Source organism: Sceloporus occidentalis, unplaced genomic scaffold (assembly GCF_023333645.1).
Source record: "Sceloporus occidentalis isolate IW3139 unplaced genomic scaffold, rSceOcc1.0.p SCAF_2, whole genome shotgun sequence".
Classification (NCBI taxonomy): domain Eukaryota; kingdom Metazoa; phylum Chordata; class Lepidosauria; order Squamata; family Phrynosomatidae; genus Sceloporus; species Sceloporus occidentalis.
This window is the reverse complement of record NW_028316982.1, coordinates 758717-778754: the sequence shown is the minus strand read 5'-3', so window position 1 is coordinate 778754 and position 20038 is coordinate 758717. Positions and strand designations below refer to the sequence as shown.

Here is a 20038-nt window from a genome sequence, read left to right as displayed (position 1 = left end):
TGCCATAAGGTGAAGGAGTGTTGCCGTTACACATGTATAGTGTGCATTTTGGTTGGCCCCATAAAGGTACTGCCGTTTGGTGGAAATTTGAAGTTACTGGATATTGTTTCTTTCAGTTAGTCTCATTTCAAAAGTGCTACAAGATCCCTTTGCATACTGATTTTACAGACTAACATGGCTATATCTTTGAGTTCATGCTTCTTCTTGTTGTTGTTGTCATTGTTCATAGAATCATAGAGTTGGAAGTGACCGCAAGGGCCCTGATCCAGTCCAACCCCCTTCTGCCATGCAGGAAATCACAATCAAAGCATCCCCATCGACAGATAGCCATCCAGCCTCTGCTTAAAGACCTCCAAGGAAGGAGACTCCACTACACTCCGAGGAATGAGTTTGTTCCACTCTCAAACACCTCTTAGTCTCAGGAAGCTCCTCCTAATGTTGAGCTGGAATCTCTTTTCCTGGAGCTTGCATCCATTGTTCCAGGTCCTGTTCTCTGGAGCAGCAGAAAACAAGCTTGCTCCCTCCTCAATATGACATCCCTTCAGGTGTTTAAACAGGGCTCTCATATCACCTCTTAACCTTCTCTTCTCCAGGCTAAACATCCCCAGCTCCCTGAGTTGTTCCTCGTAGGACATGATTTCCAGACCCTTCACCATTTTAGTCGCTCTCCTTTGGACACATGGCTCCATTTTCTCAATGTCCTTTTTAAATTGTGGAGCCCAGAACTGGACACAATATTCCTGACCAAAGCAGAATAGAGCAGCACTATGACTTCCCTTGATCTAGACACTATACTTCTACTGATGCAGCCTAAAATTGCATTGGCCTTGTTAGCTGCCGCATCACACTGTTGACTCATGTTCAACTTGTGGTCTACTTGGACTCCCAGATCCCTTTCACATGTACTTTCATTCATCCAGGTGTCCCCCATAATCCTATATCTGTGCATTTCATTTTTCCACCCTAAGTGCAGTACCTTACATTTCTCCGTGTTGAATTTCATTTTGTTGTATGCCTTCAAGTTGTTTCCAACTTATTGTGACCCTAAGGCAGTGAACCTATCACAGGGTTTTCTTAGCAAGAGTTCTTCAGAGGGGGTTTGCCATTGTCATCCTCTGAGGCTGAGAGAGTGTGACTTGGCCAAGGTCACCCAATGAGTTTCCATGACTGAGCGGGGATTCGAACCCTGGACTCCAGAGTCTTAGTTCAATGCTCAAACCACTATGCCACACTGTCTCTCATACTTCTTAGTCATGCTCTGCTCTGCTCTGGGGCCACAACAAACTGGCATTCCCAGAATTCCATAGCCTTGAGCCTTGGTGCTTAAAGAGGGGTCAAACTGGATTATTTCTGCAGTGTGGATGCAGCCTTGGAGGCACACAACAACAATCTCACCTCGAGCCTTGAGGAGAGATGGGAAAGAAATCAATTTTATTATGATTCCTATCCTTATCCTTACTTGTGGGGTCGCAGTCCATGCCGCGCATGGCGTGGAGGTACTCCTCCCCAAGCCAGTCCTGGTAGCTCTGCCCCTCCGGAACCGGGACCAGCCTCACCGTGGAGTCCTTGAAGAGCAGGTCCTGGCCCCCATAGGACCCCGAGCTGAACATCTGGAAGACCCCCGAAGAGGAGGAGGAAGGGGCGCCAAACATCTCCTGCAATGGCAATGGGGGGCAAGAGAGGCCTCCTTGTGACCCACCTGCCCCTTCCACCCCTCTTCAGGACCCCCTCCATCGGCCGACCCCCAAATGAGGAGGGGGAGGCAGGGAGCCAAGGGAGGGCATTGGGGCAGTCAAGGAAACCCCCAAATAAGAAGGTGGGGGTGGTAGGGCAGATGGAGACCCCTGTGTCCCCAAAGGGCAAGCAGGAACAGGCTTCAAAGCCACCTACCCCTCCAGGAAGACCCCAGAAGAGCTCCTAGGAAAGAGCCAGGGGATGATGGTGCTGGTGCTGGTGGTGTTGGTGATGATGATGAGGAGGAGAATATTCATTGGTGTCCTGCTCTTTCCCCCCAACTGGGACCCAGAGTGGCTCACAATATTAGTAGAATTAAGAAACATAGAAAAGTGGTGCATTCTCTGGCTTTGCTTCGAGAACAAAGATTCAGGAAGGACTCATCCTGCGCTTTGTACAAGCAGCGCGTTGGTGACTAAAAAGGCCAATTCGAGATAAACAGGTCCGGTTGCAGAAAGCACAGCAGAAAGTCTCCTTGGGTGATGTTTCCAGGTTGCGGTTCTTTCTGCATTGTTGTTTCTCTTCGAGGCTCGTTCAGCGTGAGCTTTCGAAGATGGCTGCAGCATCATGGATAGTGCGTCTCCATGCCTCCCGATGCGAGGCCAGGGAGGACCATTGTTGGGGATCAATTTGGCCAAGCCTGAGATGTTGTTTCAGGGAGTCCTTGTATCTCTTCTTTGGGGGGCCCCTCTTACGCTCTTGACCTGTGGCAAGTTCACTGTAAAATACTATTTTTGGGAAGTGATGGTCCTTCAAAATGATTACAGTATTAAAAGAGATTGCTTGTTAAAAGAATAAAACACAGTTGAAAGAAGAGAGGAGTGCTTAGAACGCTTCAGAACAATGCAACAGTCCTACCCCGTTCATTAAAAGCATCCTGTTTCCAGGATGGGACTATGTAAAGAAACAGCCAGCTCCTACTGATGAAGACCAGCTAGATGGTGATGAAAAAGCCAGAGCAACAATTGTTTTAGCTACAGAGCCAAGTCAGCTAAATCATATTAGAAATAAGAAGTCAGCGTTTGAAGCTTGGAAAGCTCTTGAGGCTGTTAACCAACCAGCTGGAGCCTTGTCTAAAATGCTGTGCAGCAGAAGGCTATATTGCTGTAAACAGCAGGAAGGCGAATCCGTGATTGTACACTTAAAACGGATGCAAGAAAACTTTGCAGAGTGCAGCGAGAGTGGCATCCAGATTGAGGAAACCCAGAAGGCCCATATACTGCTTAGTAGTTTAAGCAGTGACTGGGAGTTTTTGATGTACAATCTCCAGGGAGCAGCCAAAGCTGATTTAACTGTGGACCTTGTGGCATCCAGAACACTGGAAGAAGTACAGAGGAGAGACTCTGAGGAGAGCTTCAAGGGTGCGACTAGCTGGAGGCGACAACCAACCAGCCAACCTATGTCCTTCCCGAGGAGGGGAGTGCTGCCGTCTGCAGGATACGGAGGTGTTTTTCCTGTGGGGAGACCGGACATTTGATGAAGAACTGTCCGAAAGTCTCCGCAGCAAAGAAAGGACAAAACTCACAAAAGGAAAGGAAAGAGAAGCCTCTCGGTGGGAGAGGGTTTGCTACTGCTGTGGAAGGAGTTGTAAGTGAGAAGGAAGACCAGTCTGTTTGGATTTGGGACAGTGGGTGTCCTCGCCCCATGACCCCTAATAGGGAAGAACTACAGCGCCTTAAGTCAGCACCAGTGGACACTGTGGTCTTTGCAAATGGTGAATCTGACTGTGGAGAGATACAAGGGTCTGTATTAATCCCAAGTTTCAAAAAGGTATTCCATAATGTTTTGTGTGCACCAAAGTTGCAAAATAACCTTATAAGTGTGGCATCTCTTAATGATGATGATGATGAAATCCTTTTCAGAAAAGATTAGGGGATTATATCCAAGGAAGGAGCAATGTGTGGTAAAGCCTTAAAGAAAAACCACACTTACCACACGGTGGAACAGGTGCAGTGTGGGAAAGTAACAAACAAACCACTGCATGATAGGTGTGCCCATTACTTCCACAGAGTTATGGGCCACATAAGCTTTAAGGATTTGAAAAACCTAGAGAAGATTTGTCCAGGGTTCAGAGTAGAGGGCTGTAACAGTTACCCTGACTCTGCTGTGTGCAAAAGGGTCAAAGTCAAGGCTTTGCCCGTGGCGAAGGGGAGCAAATGCATTACCCAGAGGCCTTTTCAGGTGGTACATGCAGACTTATCAGGGCCACATCAAGGAAGGAGTTGAGAGGGGATGCAGATTTACCCTACTAATTGTAGACAGGCATACCCACTTTACATTTGCAACGATGCTCAAAACCAAAAGTGAGGCTGCTGACACGATCAAAAGATGGGTCAATTCTATTGAAAGGGAGTTTCCCTACAAGGTTGGCACTATTGTGGCAGACAGAGGTGGGGAATTCCTCTGTAACAACTTGCAGCAGTGGTTTGGGCAGAAAGGAATCCAACACAAAACTACAAATCCCGGATGTCCTGCGGAAGATGGTTTGGCTGAACGCAGGATTAGTGTGTTAAATCAAATCAGGGATTGTATGTTGGAGGATTCTGGAGCACCAGCAAATTTGTGGGGAGAAGCCACAAGAACTGCTTGTCACATTTTGAACCGGTCATGGTGCAGTGTGATAAACCAAACTCCTTATTGTTTGTTGTATGGTAGTGCACCGAACCTAAAGTACTTCAGAGTTCTTGGACAATTTGCCTCAGTGTACATTCACCTCGATTTAGGAAAAAGAATGAGCTCAAAAGCCAAAGGCTGCGTTTTGTGGGCTACGAAGGAAACAAATACAGGTACCTAATGGATGTGAACAGGATTTTGTATTCCAGGAGTGCTAGTTTTGAGACCCATGCTGGGGGGGGGGGAGAGTTTAAATCAAGATGTTTTTGTAAAACTCAAAAACATTGGGACAAATAAGAACAATGGAAATGGAGGGGTACATACATCCAGAGATGTGAGTGATAAACAAACAAGCACTTCCAAAGACACACAAACACCAGAGCAAGAGCCAGAGCAAAGGCAGGCTATCCAGAGTAGTAGTAGTAGTGACACTGAGGATGAGCCTGGCAGAACCAAAGTCATTATTCCATGAAGGACTCTGGGTCAGGAAACCCCCAGAGAGGTTTGTAGCACAAGAGGCATGAGCTTGCGCTGTTGTGGTAGAGGAGCCCGATGAGTATAAGGACATGCTCAGGTATCCAGTAACTGGGCAGCAGAAGTGGAATATGGCTATGGATCAGGAAATCAATGCATTGGTGCATAGAAAAGTGTTTGAAGTGGTTGATAGACCTAAAGAGCAGAAAGTAGTTGGCTGTAGATGGGTCTACAGGAAGAAGGACATGCCTGATGGGACTGTGAAATATAAGGCTAGAATAGTAGCAAAAGGTTACTCACAGAGACGGTTTGAGAATTATGATCGGACGTTCTCACCGACAGCCAAGGCAGAGAGTCTCAGGATGGTGCTTGCTGTGGCTGCCAGAAGGAAGATAGTGGTTCATCATTTCGACTTCGAGACAGCTTACCTCAATGCCAATTTAGAAGAAATTGTGTTTACGGAACAACCTCCGGGTTATGAGTTTGAAGGCATTAACAAAGTCTATAAGCTGAAGAAAGCATTGTATGGACTTAAACAAAGCGCCAGATGCTGGAATCAGTGTATACACAAGGAATTAGTAAAGGATAAGTGTAAATGACACATGGGACACACCACATGTCATTGGGAGGGGAATGTTAGGAAATGACATGTATGTGACCACAAGATAGAGCTGAAGCGGAACCTATTACAGTTCCAGTGGCAGTTGACAGTTGACACTTGCATTATGGAATGTTGATGCTGTCAGTCCTTGAGAGAGAGTGTCAGTTATGACAGTTGGTGTTAGAGTAACTGCCTCTCTGTTTTATTGTTATGGTTGTTTGGTTGACAAAGTAACTTTATTATTAAAGCCCTTGTGAAGAGTGAAGGCTTGAAGTGCTCTTGTCATTATTTCTCAAGCCGGGAGCTCAAGGCCGTTTGCATTGGTGAAGGAATATTTTGCTTCTTGGCCTGAATACCTTGCAGACATCTCTTCAGATTCCTTCTCCCTGGTGTCCTGTCGACGTGGTTCAACTCTGCAGGTGGTCGTGGGGGACACAGCGCATCTTTCCATGCCCTAACATGTCTGCAGGAGAGCAGGGAAGGGGTCCGCCTGGCCTCTCTGGGGAAGGAGGGCCAGAGTCCAGGGGGCAGCCACAGACAAGGCCCTGCTCTGGGAAAGCGGCAGGCAGGCAGGCAGGTAGGCATTCTTCTGGGGAAGCCTGGCCCAGGAGCGCCTGGCAGAGGAAGGGCAATGGTACTTCCCAAAGGACTACTCACCTGTCCCTCTTGGAGCAGCTGCAGGATGAGGCGCCGGCCGGTCCCAGGGCGAGTGACCACGGCGTGGCCAGGGACGCGGGCCAAGTGGCAGCCCTGCCAGGCCTCCGCCGCCGCCCGTCCCCCGTCCCGGCAGAGCAGCTGGAAGTCCGACACCCGGAGACCCCCAGCCCAAGAAGGACGGGGGGACCCACCTGCAGAAGAACAAGGAGGGGAAAGAGGAGAAGGAGGAGAAGGAGAAAAGAAGGGAAAGGAGGAGAAGGAGAAGAAGGAAAAGAACAAGGAGAAAGAAAAGAACAAGGGAAAGGAGAAGAAGGAGAAGGATAGTGAGGATGAGCCTGGGAGGGGTTAAGGGGGGAATTTGGCCAGGGGTCCCACTTCTGGGGCTGGGAGGGGTGATCCTGACCCTGGCAAATCCCAGCTTTTGGGTAGCCAGCTTCTTTGGGGGAGAGTGTTTCCCCTTCCCCTCCCTCCCAATTCCTATTGGCAGCAATAGCTTGCAACTAGCGGGATAAAGGTGTTTAAATATATACCCCTAAACATTCATTTTTAGTTCTCTTTTCTAGCTACATTATAGAAAGACTACTTCCTCAGATGCATTTGGGGAATGCAGTTAGAGAGTCCGAATGCACCTGAGGAAGCAGACTGAAGTCTAGGAAAGCTCCTGCTGCCAACTCCTTTCTTCCAGTGAGTCTCAAAGGTGCTAGAAGATCTCTCTGTGTACTGAGTCTAGAGACCACCATGGCTATTATGTCTAGTTGGAGCTTTTATTCATTACAGGGGGGAAATGCCATATCCATTCATTAGAGAGAGAGAAAATATCAATGTATATATTTAAAGAGTTTTTCCCTGGGTGAGTGTGGGGGGGGGGGGCTAATGAAGGCAATGCCAGGGGCAGCCCCCTCCCCTCCAGGCCAAGGAGGCATCCTACCTTGCAGGGTTTCCTGGACAGTGCTGTGCTTGATGAAGGCCACCTCGCCCGCCCCCTCAGCCAGGCACCTGAGGGATGGAGAGAGTGGGGTTAGGTCGCCCCTGGGGGCCAAGAGGGACCCTTTGAGGAGGACATGGGGTGCCCCCATCCAGCTCTGTCCCACGGCTTTACCTGAGGGCTCCGGTGTACCCAAAGTAGTCCTCGCGGGGGGTGGCCTGGCAGCGACCCTCCCCGGCGGCATCGCCTTTGCAGAGGCGGCAGAGGGACTCCGGGAAGCCTGGCCCCAAAGCCCCTGGGACGCAGCTGGCGCTGAAGAAGGCTGATGCCGCTGCAAGGAAAAGAATGCAAAGGAAGGGGTCCCAGGCGCAGTAACTTCCTTAGGCCTGGTGTCACCCGGTGTGGTCACTCATGGTGCCACCCCCCCCCCCGACCTCTTCCTCCCATTTCACACATACAGAATCCTTAGTCATGCTTTTTTGCACTAATGTTCATAGGATCACAGACTCATAGAATCATAGAATTGGAAGAGACCGCAAGGGCCATCCAGTCCAACCCCTTTATTCTGCCATGCAGGAAATCTCAATCAAAGCATCCCCATTGACAGATGGCCATCCAGCTTCTGCTTAAAGACCTCCAAGGAGGGGGACTCCACTACACGCCGAGGAAGGAGTGTGTTCCACTGTCGAACTGCCCTTACTCTCAGGAAGTTCCTCCTAATGTTGAGGTGGAACACACACATGTTCCTCATCAATCCTCATTGCCATACATACCACTGAATGCCATGCTAACAGTTGTGATATAAACAACCAGCAAAATTAAAATTGTACCTTCAGGTTACAATAGCATAGGCACCACCTAAAGGTTTTTACATTTACAGTGAAGATTTGGTTTAAATGTGATGTGGGTTTTTTTTTAAATAAAATTTTGAAATTTGAAATTTCAATTTTCAAAAATATTCTGGGGCCGCTCCCACGGAGCTTGGCCCCATTCCCAGCATCTCTTAAAGCACCTTAAAGGGAGACAGGTGAATGCCACAGCCCCTTTCTGCCAAAAGTTAGGCGTTTGAGGAGAAGTGGGTTCACCCCCCTTTTAGGGTGTCACCTGGCGCATTCCTCACCCCCCAAACCCCCAAATGATTCCACTGCCCAGGCGGACCCCCGGAGCAGCCCAGACCAAGGTCTTGAAACTTTGGCCTGTGAAGAGAGACTTAGGGAGCTGGGTATGTTTAGCCTGGAGAAGAGAAGACTAAGAGCTGATAGGATAGCCCTCTAAATATCTGAAGGGGTGTCAGACTGAGGATAGAGCAAGCAATGCATACAAACAACAGGAAAAGAGATTCCAGCTCAACATTAGGAGGAACCTCCTGACAGTAAGGGCTCTTCGATAGAGGAGTTTGGTGGAATCTCTTTCCTTGGAGGTCTTTAAGCATAGGCTGGATGGCCATCTGTCAATAGGGATGCTTTGACTGAGAGTTCCTGCATGGCAGAAGAAGGGGGTTGGATCGGATCAGGGCCCTTCTTGGGGTCTCTTCCAACTCTAGGATTCTGTGATTCTATGAGGCCATTGGGGGGGACAGGAGTTTTAAGACCCTCCCCACCACACACACTGCTCCCCAGCCCCCTGCCTTTGGTCTGCTCCATCCTCCCTTGCCCCAAAGAAATGCCGAAGAGGAGGGGAAGAGAGAGAAAAAATCAAAGTTTGCTTGATGTTTTTAATAAATTAAAATTTCGGATTTCAAAATTTACAGTTATCTCTCTGTATCTATGGATTTTTTAATTCAAGCATCCATGGCTTCAAAATATATATATTCTAAAAAGCAAATCCTGATTATGCCATTTTCTATAAGGGCCACCATCTTATTAAGACATTGTACTGAATGGGATTTGAGCATCCATGGATTTTGCGATCCACAGCAGGGGTCCTGGGACCAAACCCCAGCCGACATGAAGACAACACTGTACTTTTAACATTTGATTTTTAAAAACAATTCTTAAAAGTTAACATTTTACCAAGTTTTCACTTTAGCCCCATGAAGCACCGTATATGTAAACCCATTTATTCTGTGCGTAGGACATTGTCATTGAAAGGTATAATCTTAGTTCTGCTAGCTGTTTAATGGCACAACTATTGCCCTGACATTCAGTGATATATGGCAATTTATGACTAAGGATTCTCTATGGGTGTGGGATGGGAGGAAGAGGTCAGTGAGGGAGGACATTGTCACCCCCCCCCCCCGAGTCTCCTCTTGCCAGGTGACCCCCAGACCACCCCCGGCTTGACTCCCTGGAGGAGACGGAGGGGTTTCTGTTAGATGGAGGAGGATCCCAAGGGTCCAGGGTCCGTGTCTCACACTCACCTGCAGGGAGGTCACATCCCAGGGCAGCCATCCGTCCGGAGTCGAGGAGGAGTCCAATGGGGACGTTCCAGCCAGCGGTGCGGTTGAGACCCGTGTGGCAGCTGCGGGCACCCCTCAGGCCATCAAGGGTCAGGTCTGAGCCTGACCGGACCACCGCCACTGCAAGGTATGAGCCTCCCAGCGCTGAGCAGGAAGGGAAATAGCAATAGCAATAGTAAGTACACTTCTATACCTCTTATCAGTGCACTTAAGCACTCCCTAAGTGGTTTAAAATGTGTAAGCTAGTTGCCCCCAACAAGCTGGGGACTCATGTTAGCAACCCACAGGAGGATGTCAGGCTGAGTTGACCCTGGATCCCTGCCTTGGATCGAACTCACAACCTTATGGTTTGTGAGTGAGTGCTTGCATTGGCATTTAACCACTGCATCACCAGGAAAAAAAGAAAGAAAGAAAGAAAGAAAGAAAGAAAGAAAGAAAGAAAGAAAGGCAGCAGGTCTCCTCATGAGGAAGGAAGGCCCCCCACATTGCCTAGTCAAAGGGGGTCCATTGGATCCCCCATCCATCTGCCCGCTGACCCCCCTTCTCTCACCTCCGCCATAGTCCTCTCCGGCCAGTGGCTGTAGTCCAAACTCCTTGCCGGCCCGGTACACGAGGCCCCCGTCCACTGTCACCACATCCGCCTGGCTGGCCTGAGGGACAAACCAGGGAAGGGGGGATTAGGGTCATAAGGTCTCTGACCCCCCCCCCAAAGGAGCCCACCCTTCAACTTCCAGCAGAGAGTCTTGGGCAATTGCCCAGGTGCTGCAGAGCAAGCAAGAGAGGAGTCAGGGCTCTCTCTTTCTCTCTCGTTTGGGGGCTGAAGGGAACTTTCATGTGTGTGGAGCTGGGGGGGGGGGTGTGACCAAGCCCAGCTGTGCCCGCCGTGGGCCCGACCCAGCTCCTGCCCTATGACCCCCATCGTTCCCCATCATCCCCCCAAATGCCAGGGCCTCCTCCTCTCCACCAACTTGATGGCATCCAACGTGGGGATGCCTGGGAAAACTGAGTTTGCAAAAATAAATACATAAAACAAACCTTTCCCCTCTCTGAACGAAAAACACCCCTTAAGTGTTAGGAGCCAAGCCCACCATGTTTTGGACCCCTGGACCAGTTTAGGCTCTGGGAAGCCTTTTGCAAAAACAGAAAGTGAAAACGTGTTTTTTTTACAGTCCTCCCTTAAAATGGCCCACGAAGGGCCCCAAACCGAGGCGAGGATGTCCCTGGGGGCTTTTTAGAGGGCATTTGATGCCCAAAACCCTTTAGCTGCCTTTTGCTTTTAAAACAGCATTAAAGATGTCTCTCTCTTCTGGCCGGCCAACCCAGCCAATTTTAAATCATGACTTTTTAAATTGGTATATTTTAAATAATGTATTCTGTGAGTGTATCTTAATGGTTTTATAGCACTGTGTTTTAACTGCTGGTTTTGTGTATGTTTAATTGTGTATTGTATTTTAACCTGTTGTGCCCTGCCTTGAGGAGAGGTGGGAAAGGATGATGATGATGATTGCTCTTGTTGTTGTTGTTGTTGTTGGGGACACGAGAGATTCAGCCTGGGGGGAGGTCTCAGCAAATGCCCACCCTTGTTCTGCCCTCCTGCCCCTCTCAACAGCCCTCCTCTCTGTATTACATTTCCTATACATCCTGTGACCTTCTGCGCCATCATTCTCTAGGAATCACACCAATGTTTTTAAAGCAAAAGTCTGTAACATCTCAGGTGCCCTTTGCCCCTTGGCAGGACGGGCCTCTGGCTGCCCTCCAGAAGGAAGCTGCCCTGGACTTTGCCCCCGAGTCTCTGGCGTCTCCTGCCCCAAGGCAGCAATTAATGCCTCCCCCCCAGAGCCCCCTCTGGTCCAAAGGCCAGAGTCCATGGGTGCGCAGATAAGCATGGCGGTGTAAGAGAGGGTGGCACGTGCGCAGGGGTCGGAGGTCAGCCATGGATCCTCTTTCCAAGGGAGAGAGCCTGGGATTCTGTTCCTTGAAAATGAAATTAACTTCCACTAATCATTGCTACTAGCAGAAACCAACAAAAACCTGGAGCTGGAGAAGGTCAAGGAGGAAAGTATTACCAAACACTAAAATGATGATGATGATGATGATGATGATGATGATGATGATGATGATGATGATGTGGGCCCTCAGTTCTGGACCTCCTTGCAGGTACCAAAATCTGCAGATGCTCAAGTCCGTCAAGTCAAGTCAAGTGGTGCAGCCATGGTGGCCATGCCACCATTGGAGACAATGGGATTTTGCCATCCTGAAGCCGATATCGCCACTCTCATGGTGGCACTCCACAGGGGGACACCTCCTCTTCCTCCTCCTTTTCCTCTTCCAGGACAGCAAAATCCCATTGTCCCCAATGGTGGCATGGCCACCATCACTGCACCACTTGACTGGACTTCCTCCTCTTCCTCCTCCATTTGCTTCTCAAACAAATGGTTCCTTGAACAGAATTATCCCTGGAAGCCAAGATGATGAAACTGAGGCTATTATATGTAAAGTCAAAGGCTTTCAGGGCCAGCATCCATAGTTTTTTGATGTTTCGCAGGTATCTGTGACATCTGGCATCTTCAGAGAATGCTTTGCCTGGGGAAATTGTGCATGCAAATCACATGCAAATCCCTCCTGCATTCCCAGGCTCACACTGTATATATACACCCAGTTTTCCAGGCAAAGCATTCTCTGAAGATGCCAGCAGCCACAGATGCCGGCGAAACGTCAGGAAGAAACTCTGCTAGAACATGGCACAGAGCCCCCCGAAATACCCACAAAAAACTATGAGGCTATTACACTTTGGTCACATTGTGAGATGACAAAATTCATTGAAAGAGACAATAATGGTAGGAAAGGCAGAAGGTAGTAGAAAGAGAGAAAGACTGCACACCGGACGGAAAGACTCTGCCAGGGGTTATGGGCCTGACTTTGCAAGACCTGAGCGGAGCAGCGGAGGACTGAGGGGATCTTGGAGGGGCCTCATCCACAGGGCTGCCATGAGATCAAGTTGACTCGAGGGCAGGCAGCAACCACAAGAGCATTGCAATGTTTGTGTACACTGAGAGATCTTATAGCACCTTTGAGACGAACGGAAAGAAAGAAACTGGCAGCATGAGCTTTCCTACACTTCAGTCTACTTCCCCAGATGCATCTGACAATGTCGACTGAAGTCTAGGAAAGCTCATGCTGCTAATTTACTTATTTCAGTTAGGCTCAAAGGTTCCACAAGATCTCTCTCTCTCTCTACTGATTCTACACACTAACACTTGCAATGCTCAAAAGAACCCAAAACAAAGGAGTACATCACACAGAGCTTTTGGATGGTCTTAGTGGCTCAGTTCCAGCTCACTTCCGAAGTGACTGCGCTTCCAAGGATGCGGTTTCACCTCATAAAGGGACTCTTTTATCAGACGCCATTGATTTTTATGGGAGCCCCTTGCGAATTCCTTCAGCAGCGTTTCTGAAGTCACCCCTCATTTTGGTAAAACCGGGGGGGGGGGGGGGGGGGAGTGGCTTCCGAGAATTGGCTTCCTGGCTGCTTTCGATGGCACTGCGATTTGGTCTGGTCTTGAAAACCACTCCGATGCCAGGCCCCTTGGCCCCTGCCTCTTGCTCCGTCATCCCCCCTTCATGCCATCTCCTCCTCTCTGCCAACCAGCCGATCCCATCATCCCCTGCGTCCCCTGCATCCTCCTAGACCTCGATCTGCTCCCCTCCTTCAGCCTGCCACCAATCCCGTCATCCCCTGCCTTCTCCTAGACCCCATCTGCTCCCCTCCTTCACCCTGCCACCAATCCCATCATCCCCTGCCTTCTCCTAGACCCCATCTGCTCCCCTCCTTCACCCTGCCACCAATCCCATCATCCCCTGCCTTCTCCTAGACCCCATCTGCTCCCCTCCTTCAGCCTGCCACCAATCCCATCATCCTTGCCTTCTCCTAGACCCCAATCTGCTCCACTCCTTCACCCTGCCACCAATCCCATCATCCCCTGCCTTCTCCTAGACCCCATCTGCTCCCCTCCTTCACCCTGCCACCAATCCCATCATCCCCTGCCTTCTCCTAGACCCCATCTGCTCCCCTCCTTCACCCTGCCACCAATCCCGTCATCCCCTGCCTTCTCCTAGACCCCATCTGCTCCCCTCCTTCACCCTGCCACCAATCCCATCATCCCCTGCCTTCTCCTAGACCCCATCTGCTCCCCTCCTTCACCCTGCCACCAATCCCATCATCCCCTGCCTTCTCCTAGACCCCATCTGCTCCCCTCCTTCACCCTGCCACCAATCCCATCATCCCCTGCCTTCTCCTAGACCCCATCTGCTCCCCTCCTTCACCCTGCCACCAATCCCATCATCCCCTGCCTTCTCCTAGACCCCATCTGCTCCCCTCCTTCACCCTGCCACCAATCCCATCATCCCCTGCCTTCTCCTAGACCCCATCTGCTCCCCTCCTTCACCCTGCCACCAATCCCATCATCCCCTGCCTTCTCCTAGACCCCATCTGCTCCCCTCCTTCAGCCTGCCAGTAATCCCATCATCCTTGCCTTCTCCTAGACCCCGATCTGCTCCCCTCCTTCACCCTGCCACCAATCCCGTCATCCCCTGCCTTCTCCTAGACCCCATCTGCTCCCCTCCTTCAGCCTGCCACCAATCCCATCATCCCCTGCCTTCTCCTAGACCCCATCTGCTCCCCTCCTTCACCCTGCCACCAATCCCATCATCCCCTGCCTTCTCCTAGACCCCATCTGCTCCCCTCCTTCAGCCTGCCACCAATCCCATCATCCCCTGCCTTCTCCTAGACCCCATCTGCTCCCCTCCTTCAGCCTGCCAGTAATCCCATCATCCTTGCCTTCTCCTAGACCCCAATCTGCTCCACTCCTTCACCCTGACACCTAACCCATCATCCCCTGACTGCTCCTGCATCCCGATCTCCCCCCTGTGCCACCTAACCCATCATCCTCTGACTGCTCCTGCATCCCCATCTCCCCCCTGTGCCACCTAACCCATCATCCCCTGACTGCTCCTGCATCCCTATCTTCCCCCTGTGCCACCTAACCCATCATCCCCTGACTGCTCCTGCATCCCCGTCTTCCCCCTGTGCCACCTAACCCATCATCCCATGACTGCTCCTGCATCCTGATCTCCCCGTGCCACCTAACCCATCATCCCCTGACTGCTCCTAGACCCCGATGAAGGATGACAGCTAAGGAGGTGGCAGGGAAGGAGGAAGCATCCAGAGCCCCACTGAGCATGCCCAAGGGGGCCGATTCGAATCATTGACCCCTCAAAGTATGCTCTGGTGTGGTCATACAATGTGCGCTCACTCCCCTTTGCTTGAGTCCGCATCATGTGACTGGCCTGGAATCGAACTGACTTCGCTTCCCCTTCACTTCGGAAGGACAACAGAAAGGCAACCAGGTGTGGAACAACATCACGTTTTAACATGAATCCGCATTGCTAGAGAGGAGTGACTCTGGATCTGGTGTGGAAAAACATCACGCTTTGCATTGCTAGAACAGGAGTGACTGCGGATCTGAGCTGCAACCCTCCCCCCCCCCCCCCATGTGTGATAAGGTCCAAAACCAAACAAAGCCCTCAGGGCCTGGCTTCTTCTAAAGCTCATTACTTCTCCATTAATTTTTGGTTGTTAAACAACTTTGGGTTTTATAACAACCTAAACCAACCTTGAAAAGATGTCCTTTGGCGGATGCAGGGGGTTGGACTGGAGGGCCCTTGGGGCCCCTTCCTTCCAACTCTATGATTCTATGATTCTGTGGCGCAAGCTTGTTTTCTGCTGCTTCAGAGCCAGAGCGATCAATGCAAACTACAGGAAAAGAGATCCACCTAAAATCTCAGGAGGAACCTCCTGATGGTCAGAGCTGTTCAACAGTGGAAGACGCCGCTGCATGAAGTGTGATGGAGTCTCCATTTTGGAAGTTTGTGAAAGGGGTCTTCTTGCATCGCAGAAGCGGGTTGGAGACCCTTGGGGTCTCTTCCAAACTCTAGGAGTCTGTGCTCTGATGCTAAACCTGACCTTCCTCCATCGAGGGGAGCACCCCCTCCCCACTGTAAACACGGCATTGGGGTCCCCTGGCGGCCAAGCAACCTCCCTCCTGGCCCCATTTATTGCCAGCCCCCGGCAAATGCTGCAAAGAGGCTGGGTGGCCATCTGTCCCAGGGAGGGTGCCTTCGCTTTCCTCTTGCCTGCACTGGGCCCTAAGTGAGCCCTGCAGAGAATCATAGAGTTGGAAGAGACTGCAAGGGCCATCCAGTCCAACCCCTTTATTCTGCCATGCAGGAAATCTCAATCAAAGCATCCCCATTGACAGATGGCCATCCAGCCTCTGATTAAAGACCACCATAATCTCCAAGGAAGGTGTTCCACTGTTGAACAGCCCTTACTCTCAGGAAGTTCCTCCTCATGTTGAGCTGGAATCTCTTTTCCTGGAGCTTGCATCCATTGTTCTGGGTCCTAGTCTCTGGAGCAGCAGAAAACAAGCTTGTTCCCTCCTCAATATGACATCCCTTCAAGTATTTAAACAGGGCTGAAGAGGCAACAAGGGGGTCAGCTATTTTAGATCTGATCCTAACCAACAAGGATGACTTGGTTAATGGGGTGCAAGTGGTGGGATCCTTAGGTGGAAGCGACCATGTTCTCCTGGAGTTTGTAATACAGTGGAAAGGAGAAGCCAGGCAGAGTCAGACACGCATCCTAGACTTTAGGAGAGCGGATTTCAGCAAACTTAGAGAAGTATTGAGGGTGATCCCTGATCAGAAATACTAAAAGAGAAGGGAGTTCAGGATGGATGGGAGTGACCATCACCTCCCCAGAAGCAGTGCTGCCCTCAGTGGCCAGGGCAGTGGGGGCGGTCTGGCTGGGCAAGGTGGGCAGGGCAGGGCAGGGCAGGGCAGGGCAGGGCAGTTCAGCCACCTACCCCTGGACTGAGTGGCACCAACCCTAATGGTCCCCACTTCTGCCACCGTAACCCTCTGGCAGAACCCATCAGCCACTGCAAAGTCCAAGCCTGAGGGCCAAGCAGGACTGGAGTGGTCTCGAGGGGGGGGGGAGGAGGCTGTGGAAATGGGCATCCCTCCCCCTTGGCATGGCAGCAGAAGGTGCCCCCCAGTCCTGCTTGTGATGGTAGGGCCTTCTGCCTGGTGATGGGGCACTGGCAAAGGGGAGGGCACCCCAGGTTATCTTAGGTACTTTAACATTTAACTAAAGGTGCATATTCAAAAATGATGTTTAGATGGCACATGACTCCAGAGAAAACCAATAAGGTCTATACACTTACAAGCAAAAAGTGTTGGAAAGGTGACAGGCAAGATGGTCCTTCCTTCCTTCCTTTCATCTTTGGTGGAAATGTCATAAAGCATTACAATTTGGGGACAAAGTCCAGAACTCAATGATGGGAATGTTAAAGACCGACATCCGACCGGATCCCGGTTTGGTCTTGTTCAAGATGGGAGCTGCTATAGAGAAGGAACGGGCCAAAAAGCTTTATCATGGCTTCATTTTGTCTCTGGTAACTGGCCAGAATTCTGTCTGCCCAACATTGGAAGAGCCTCCCGAGTCCTTCAGGAGAGGAACCCAGGAGGAGGCCCAAAGACTAGCCAGGCCTGCTTCTGGCTGGAAGGGACGAGTCCAGAGGCTGCCCAAAGAGAAGGGAATGTGCCATAACTTTATTACTTGGAAGGTTATCAACTAAATAATAAGGATTAGTATTGCATAGCTAATATTATTATTTGAGTTGACGCTGCTTCTTGCCATTCGTAGAACCGGAACGGATCTGAAATGTATTATGATTTCCATTTACAGAGATGATTTTGCAAACTACTAGATACAACCCAATGGATCAGGGGTAGGCAACCCTTTTGAGCCGGGGGCCGGGTTGCTCTCCCTCAGACAACTGGGGGGGGGGGGGGGGGCAAAGCCAAACAATAAATAATTAAATAATTTTAACAAGTTATATAAATAAATAAACCGGGACAAATGTAGGACAACATTTGCAAATGGAGGACACTTTTTTTAAAAAGGGGGGAGGACACGCAAAAAAATTTGCTGATTTTTTTAAAAAATGTTAATATAAATGCATGTTTCTGAGGCGTCTATAGACAATTGCCCCCCCCTTTGCCCACCGCTTGCCCGCCTCCTCCTGATAGGCCAAAGGCCCCAGCAGCAATCGGCGGCAGGACTGGGCTGGGGCCGGTCCCAAGGCCTCACCGGGCCGGATCCGGACCACGGGCCGTAGGTTGCCTACCCCTGCAATGGATGTATCGGGATGAATGTTTGTGAAGGAAGCAGGCAGCCGCTGTTTCTCTCTGGCAGAGATGACGCTTGCAGTTTAAAGGAGAGGAAGGCCTTCCCTTAGAGGAGCAAAGCCTGACCCGGTTTCCTGGGGGTCTTGCGAGGGAAGGTCTTGGGGGGGGATCCCTTAGAGTTTAGGTACTTAATGTTGGGCGGTTTGTGTTGCCTTCTCTTCATGTGTTTATGCTTTATGTGATTGTTTTCCCATAAGATTTAATACATAAAGGTGCATATTAGCAAAGCATCCCTAGGTGCCTTCTAGAAGCAGTCCAAGCAGAGCATTGGAAGAGAGCCCAAGGGCCCTGATCCACGCAGCCCTCCCGGGGATGGAGGGTCATCCTCCAAAGAGCACCAGCCTCCCAGGAGGAGGAAGCATGCCCTTCCCTGCCCAGCAGCAGCCCTGGCTCTCAGGAAGGGCCTCGGAAGGTGGAGCTGGAGCCTCTTTGCTCCCTTGGCTCCTAGTCTCTGGAGCAGCAGAAAACAAGCTCGCTGCCTCCTCCTCCTCCTTCAACCGGGCTCCTATCCCCTCTTAGCCCTCTCTTCTCCAGGCGAAGCATGCCAACCCCTTCAGTCTCTGCTCCCGCTTCCCAGGCCCTTCCTCTGGGACAGGGCTCCAGCCTCTTCTCCCCGTCCTTTTCGGGTTCTGCCCTGGACCCGGCATTATTCCAGGGGAGGCCTGACCAAAGCCTCTTCTTCTTCTTCATCGAGGGGAGTGGGCTTCCCGGCCGAAAGGGACCCCTCCCCAGAGATGCCTTGGTCCTCGGCCCTGGATCTAAAAAGGCGAAGGCAAGGGCAGCGGAGCCTTCCTGGAAGCCAGCGAGCGAGCGAGGGCCAAGGGAGAGCCCCCAGCCCCTTCCAGGGAACTGCCCTCCGCCTCTGGTTCTCTGGGGCCCCAGGGGGAGCCAAGCCCTGCTTCCCCAGCCCCGAGGCAGACTTACCTTGATGGAGGCCAGGCAGCCGAAGGCAGAGTCCCCTCGGACACAGGCCAGCTCTGGACGGAGGCCGGCCGCGGAGAAGGCCTTGCTCATGTGGCTGCACTTGGCCATCTCTGGCTCAGATCGAGTGCACCACCGGAGGAGGCTCAGCGGGGAGACTGCGGGGAAGAGGAAGAGGAAGAGGAAGAGGAAGAGGAAGGGGCCAAGGAGAAGGGCCCACGGAGGGCAAGGCTGGGGCTGGGGGGCCCTCTCCGCTGGCCTTTGGGGGGGGCTCTTCTGCCCAGCTCCATGCCCAGCAAGAGCCCCCCCCCCACCAGCCCGCTTTGGGGGGCCCTGAACCCAGCTCTGGCTTCTTCATTGCAGGAGGCCGAGGCTGGAGGGGCTCCTGTCAAAAGGGGGCTGTTTGGGGGGAGAGTTCCTGCATGGCAGAAGGAGGAGGCTTCCAACTCTGGGCTGCTCGGATCCTAAGAGCGAGGGCCAGGCTGCCCTCCTCCCAAGGATCTCTGTCCAGGGAGACTCTCTGGCCCCTGGAGAAGGGCCAAGGAGGAGGCTGGCATCCCTGGGCCCATCTTGCCAGCCCTGGAAGGGCATCCCACCTACCGGAGGGCAGCCAGAGCAGGAGGGCAGCCCCCAGGCAGAGCCCGGCGGGGACCCTGGCCATCCTGGCACCAGCTGGGCACCAGCAGCAGAAAGAGAAGCAGGAGGGAGGCCAGCGAGCGGGGCGCCTCTGCCCCTTGCAGCCCGGACCCGCCCCGGACCCGCCTCGCGGGCACCCGGCCAAGGGCCAAGGGCCAAGGGCCAAGGGCCAAGGTCCTCTCCGGAGGGGCCCCTGCCCAGGAAGGCCAGCTCCAGGCTGCTCCAGTCCGAAGGGAGAGCGGGAGGGAGGAGGGCTCCGGGGAAGGAAGGGGCATGGGACTGGAAGCACTCCCTCGGAAGCACAGAATCCGAGAGTCGGAAGAGACCCCAAGAAGGGCCCTGGCCCACTCCAAGCCCTCCTTCTTCTGCCATGCAGGAACTCTCCGTCAAAGCACCCCCATTTTGACAGATTAAAGACAGCCTCCAAAGAAGGAGGAAGGAGTGTGTTCTTCTCTTTTCCTGGAGCTTCCACCCATCGCTCCATTGTCTCCTCTTCCCACTATGACACCCCTTCAAGTCTTGAAACTGGGCTCATCGCCTCTCCCTCTGAACCTTCCCTTCTCCAGGCGAAACATTGGGCACTTCCCTCGGGTCTCTCCTCAGAGGGCTCCATGGTTCCCAGGCCCTTGGCCTCCCTCTGGACCCCAAAGGGATGGAAGTTGGCCTGAGAGGCTTCTGGTGGAGCATCCTAGAACCCAGGAAGGGCCCTGATCCAGCCCCTCCCCCTCCTCCTCCTCCTCCTGCCCTGCAGGAACTCCCTCTCAGCCCA

At 51.8% G+C, this 20038-nt stretch overlaps 1 protein-coding gene across 1 annotated transcript in view; it reads right to left on the bottom strand.

Annotated features, from left to right (window-relative positions):
* Positions 1-19294, bottom strand: part of LOC149317829 (melanotransferrin-like) — a 30673-nt gene extending 11379 nt beyond the window's left edge. Inside the window, exons 1-8 of the mRNA XM_089513242.1 lie at positions 19234-19294; positions 18637-18791; positions 9953-10052; positions 9364-9546; positions 7179-7335; positions 7008-7075; positions 6080-6270; positions 1460-1655 (exon numbers count right to left, since the gene is read on the bottom strand). Coding sequence (XP_089369368.1) covers positions 1460-1655; positions 6080-6270; positions 7008-7075; positions 7179-7335; positions 9364-9546; positions 9953-10052; positions 18637-18791; positions 19234-19294 — 1111 coding nt within the window. The remainder of the gene's footprint in view (positions 1-1459; positions 1656-6079; positions 6271-7007; positions 7076-7178; positions 7336-9363; positions 9547-9952; positions 10053-18636; positions 18792-19233) is intronic.
* Between the last annotated feature and the right edge of the window lie 744 nt (positions 19295-20038).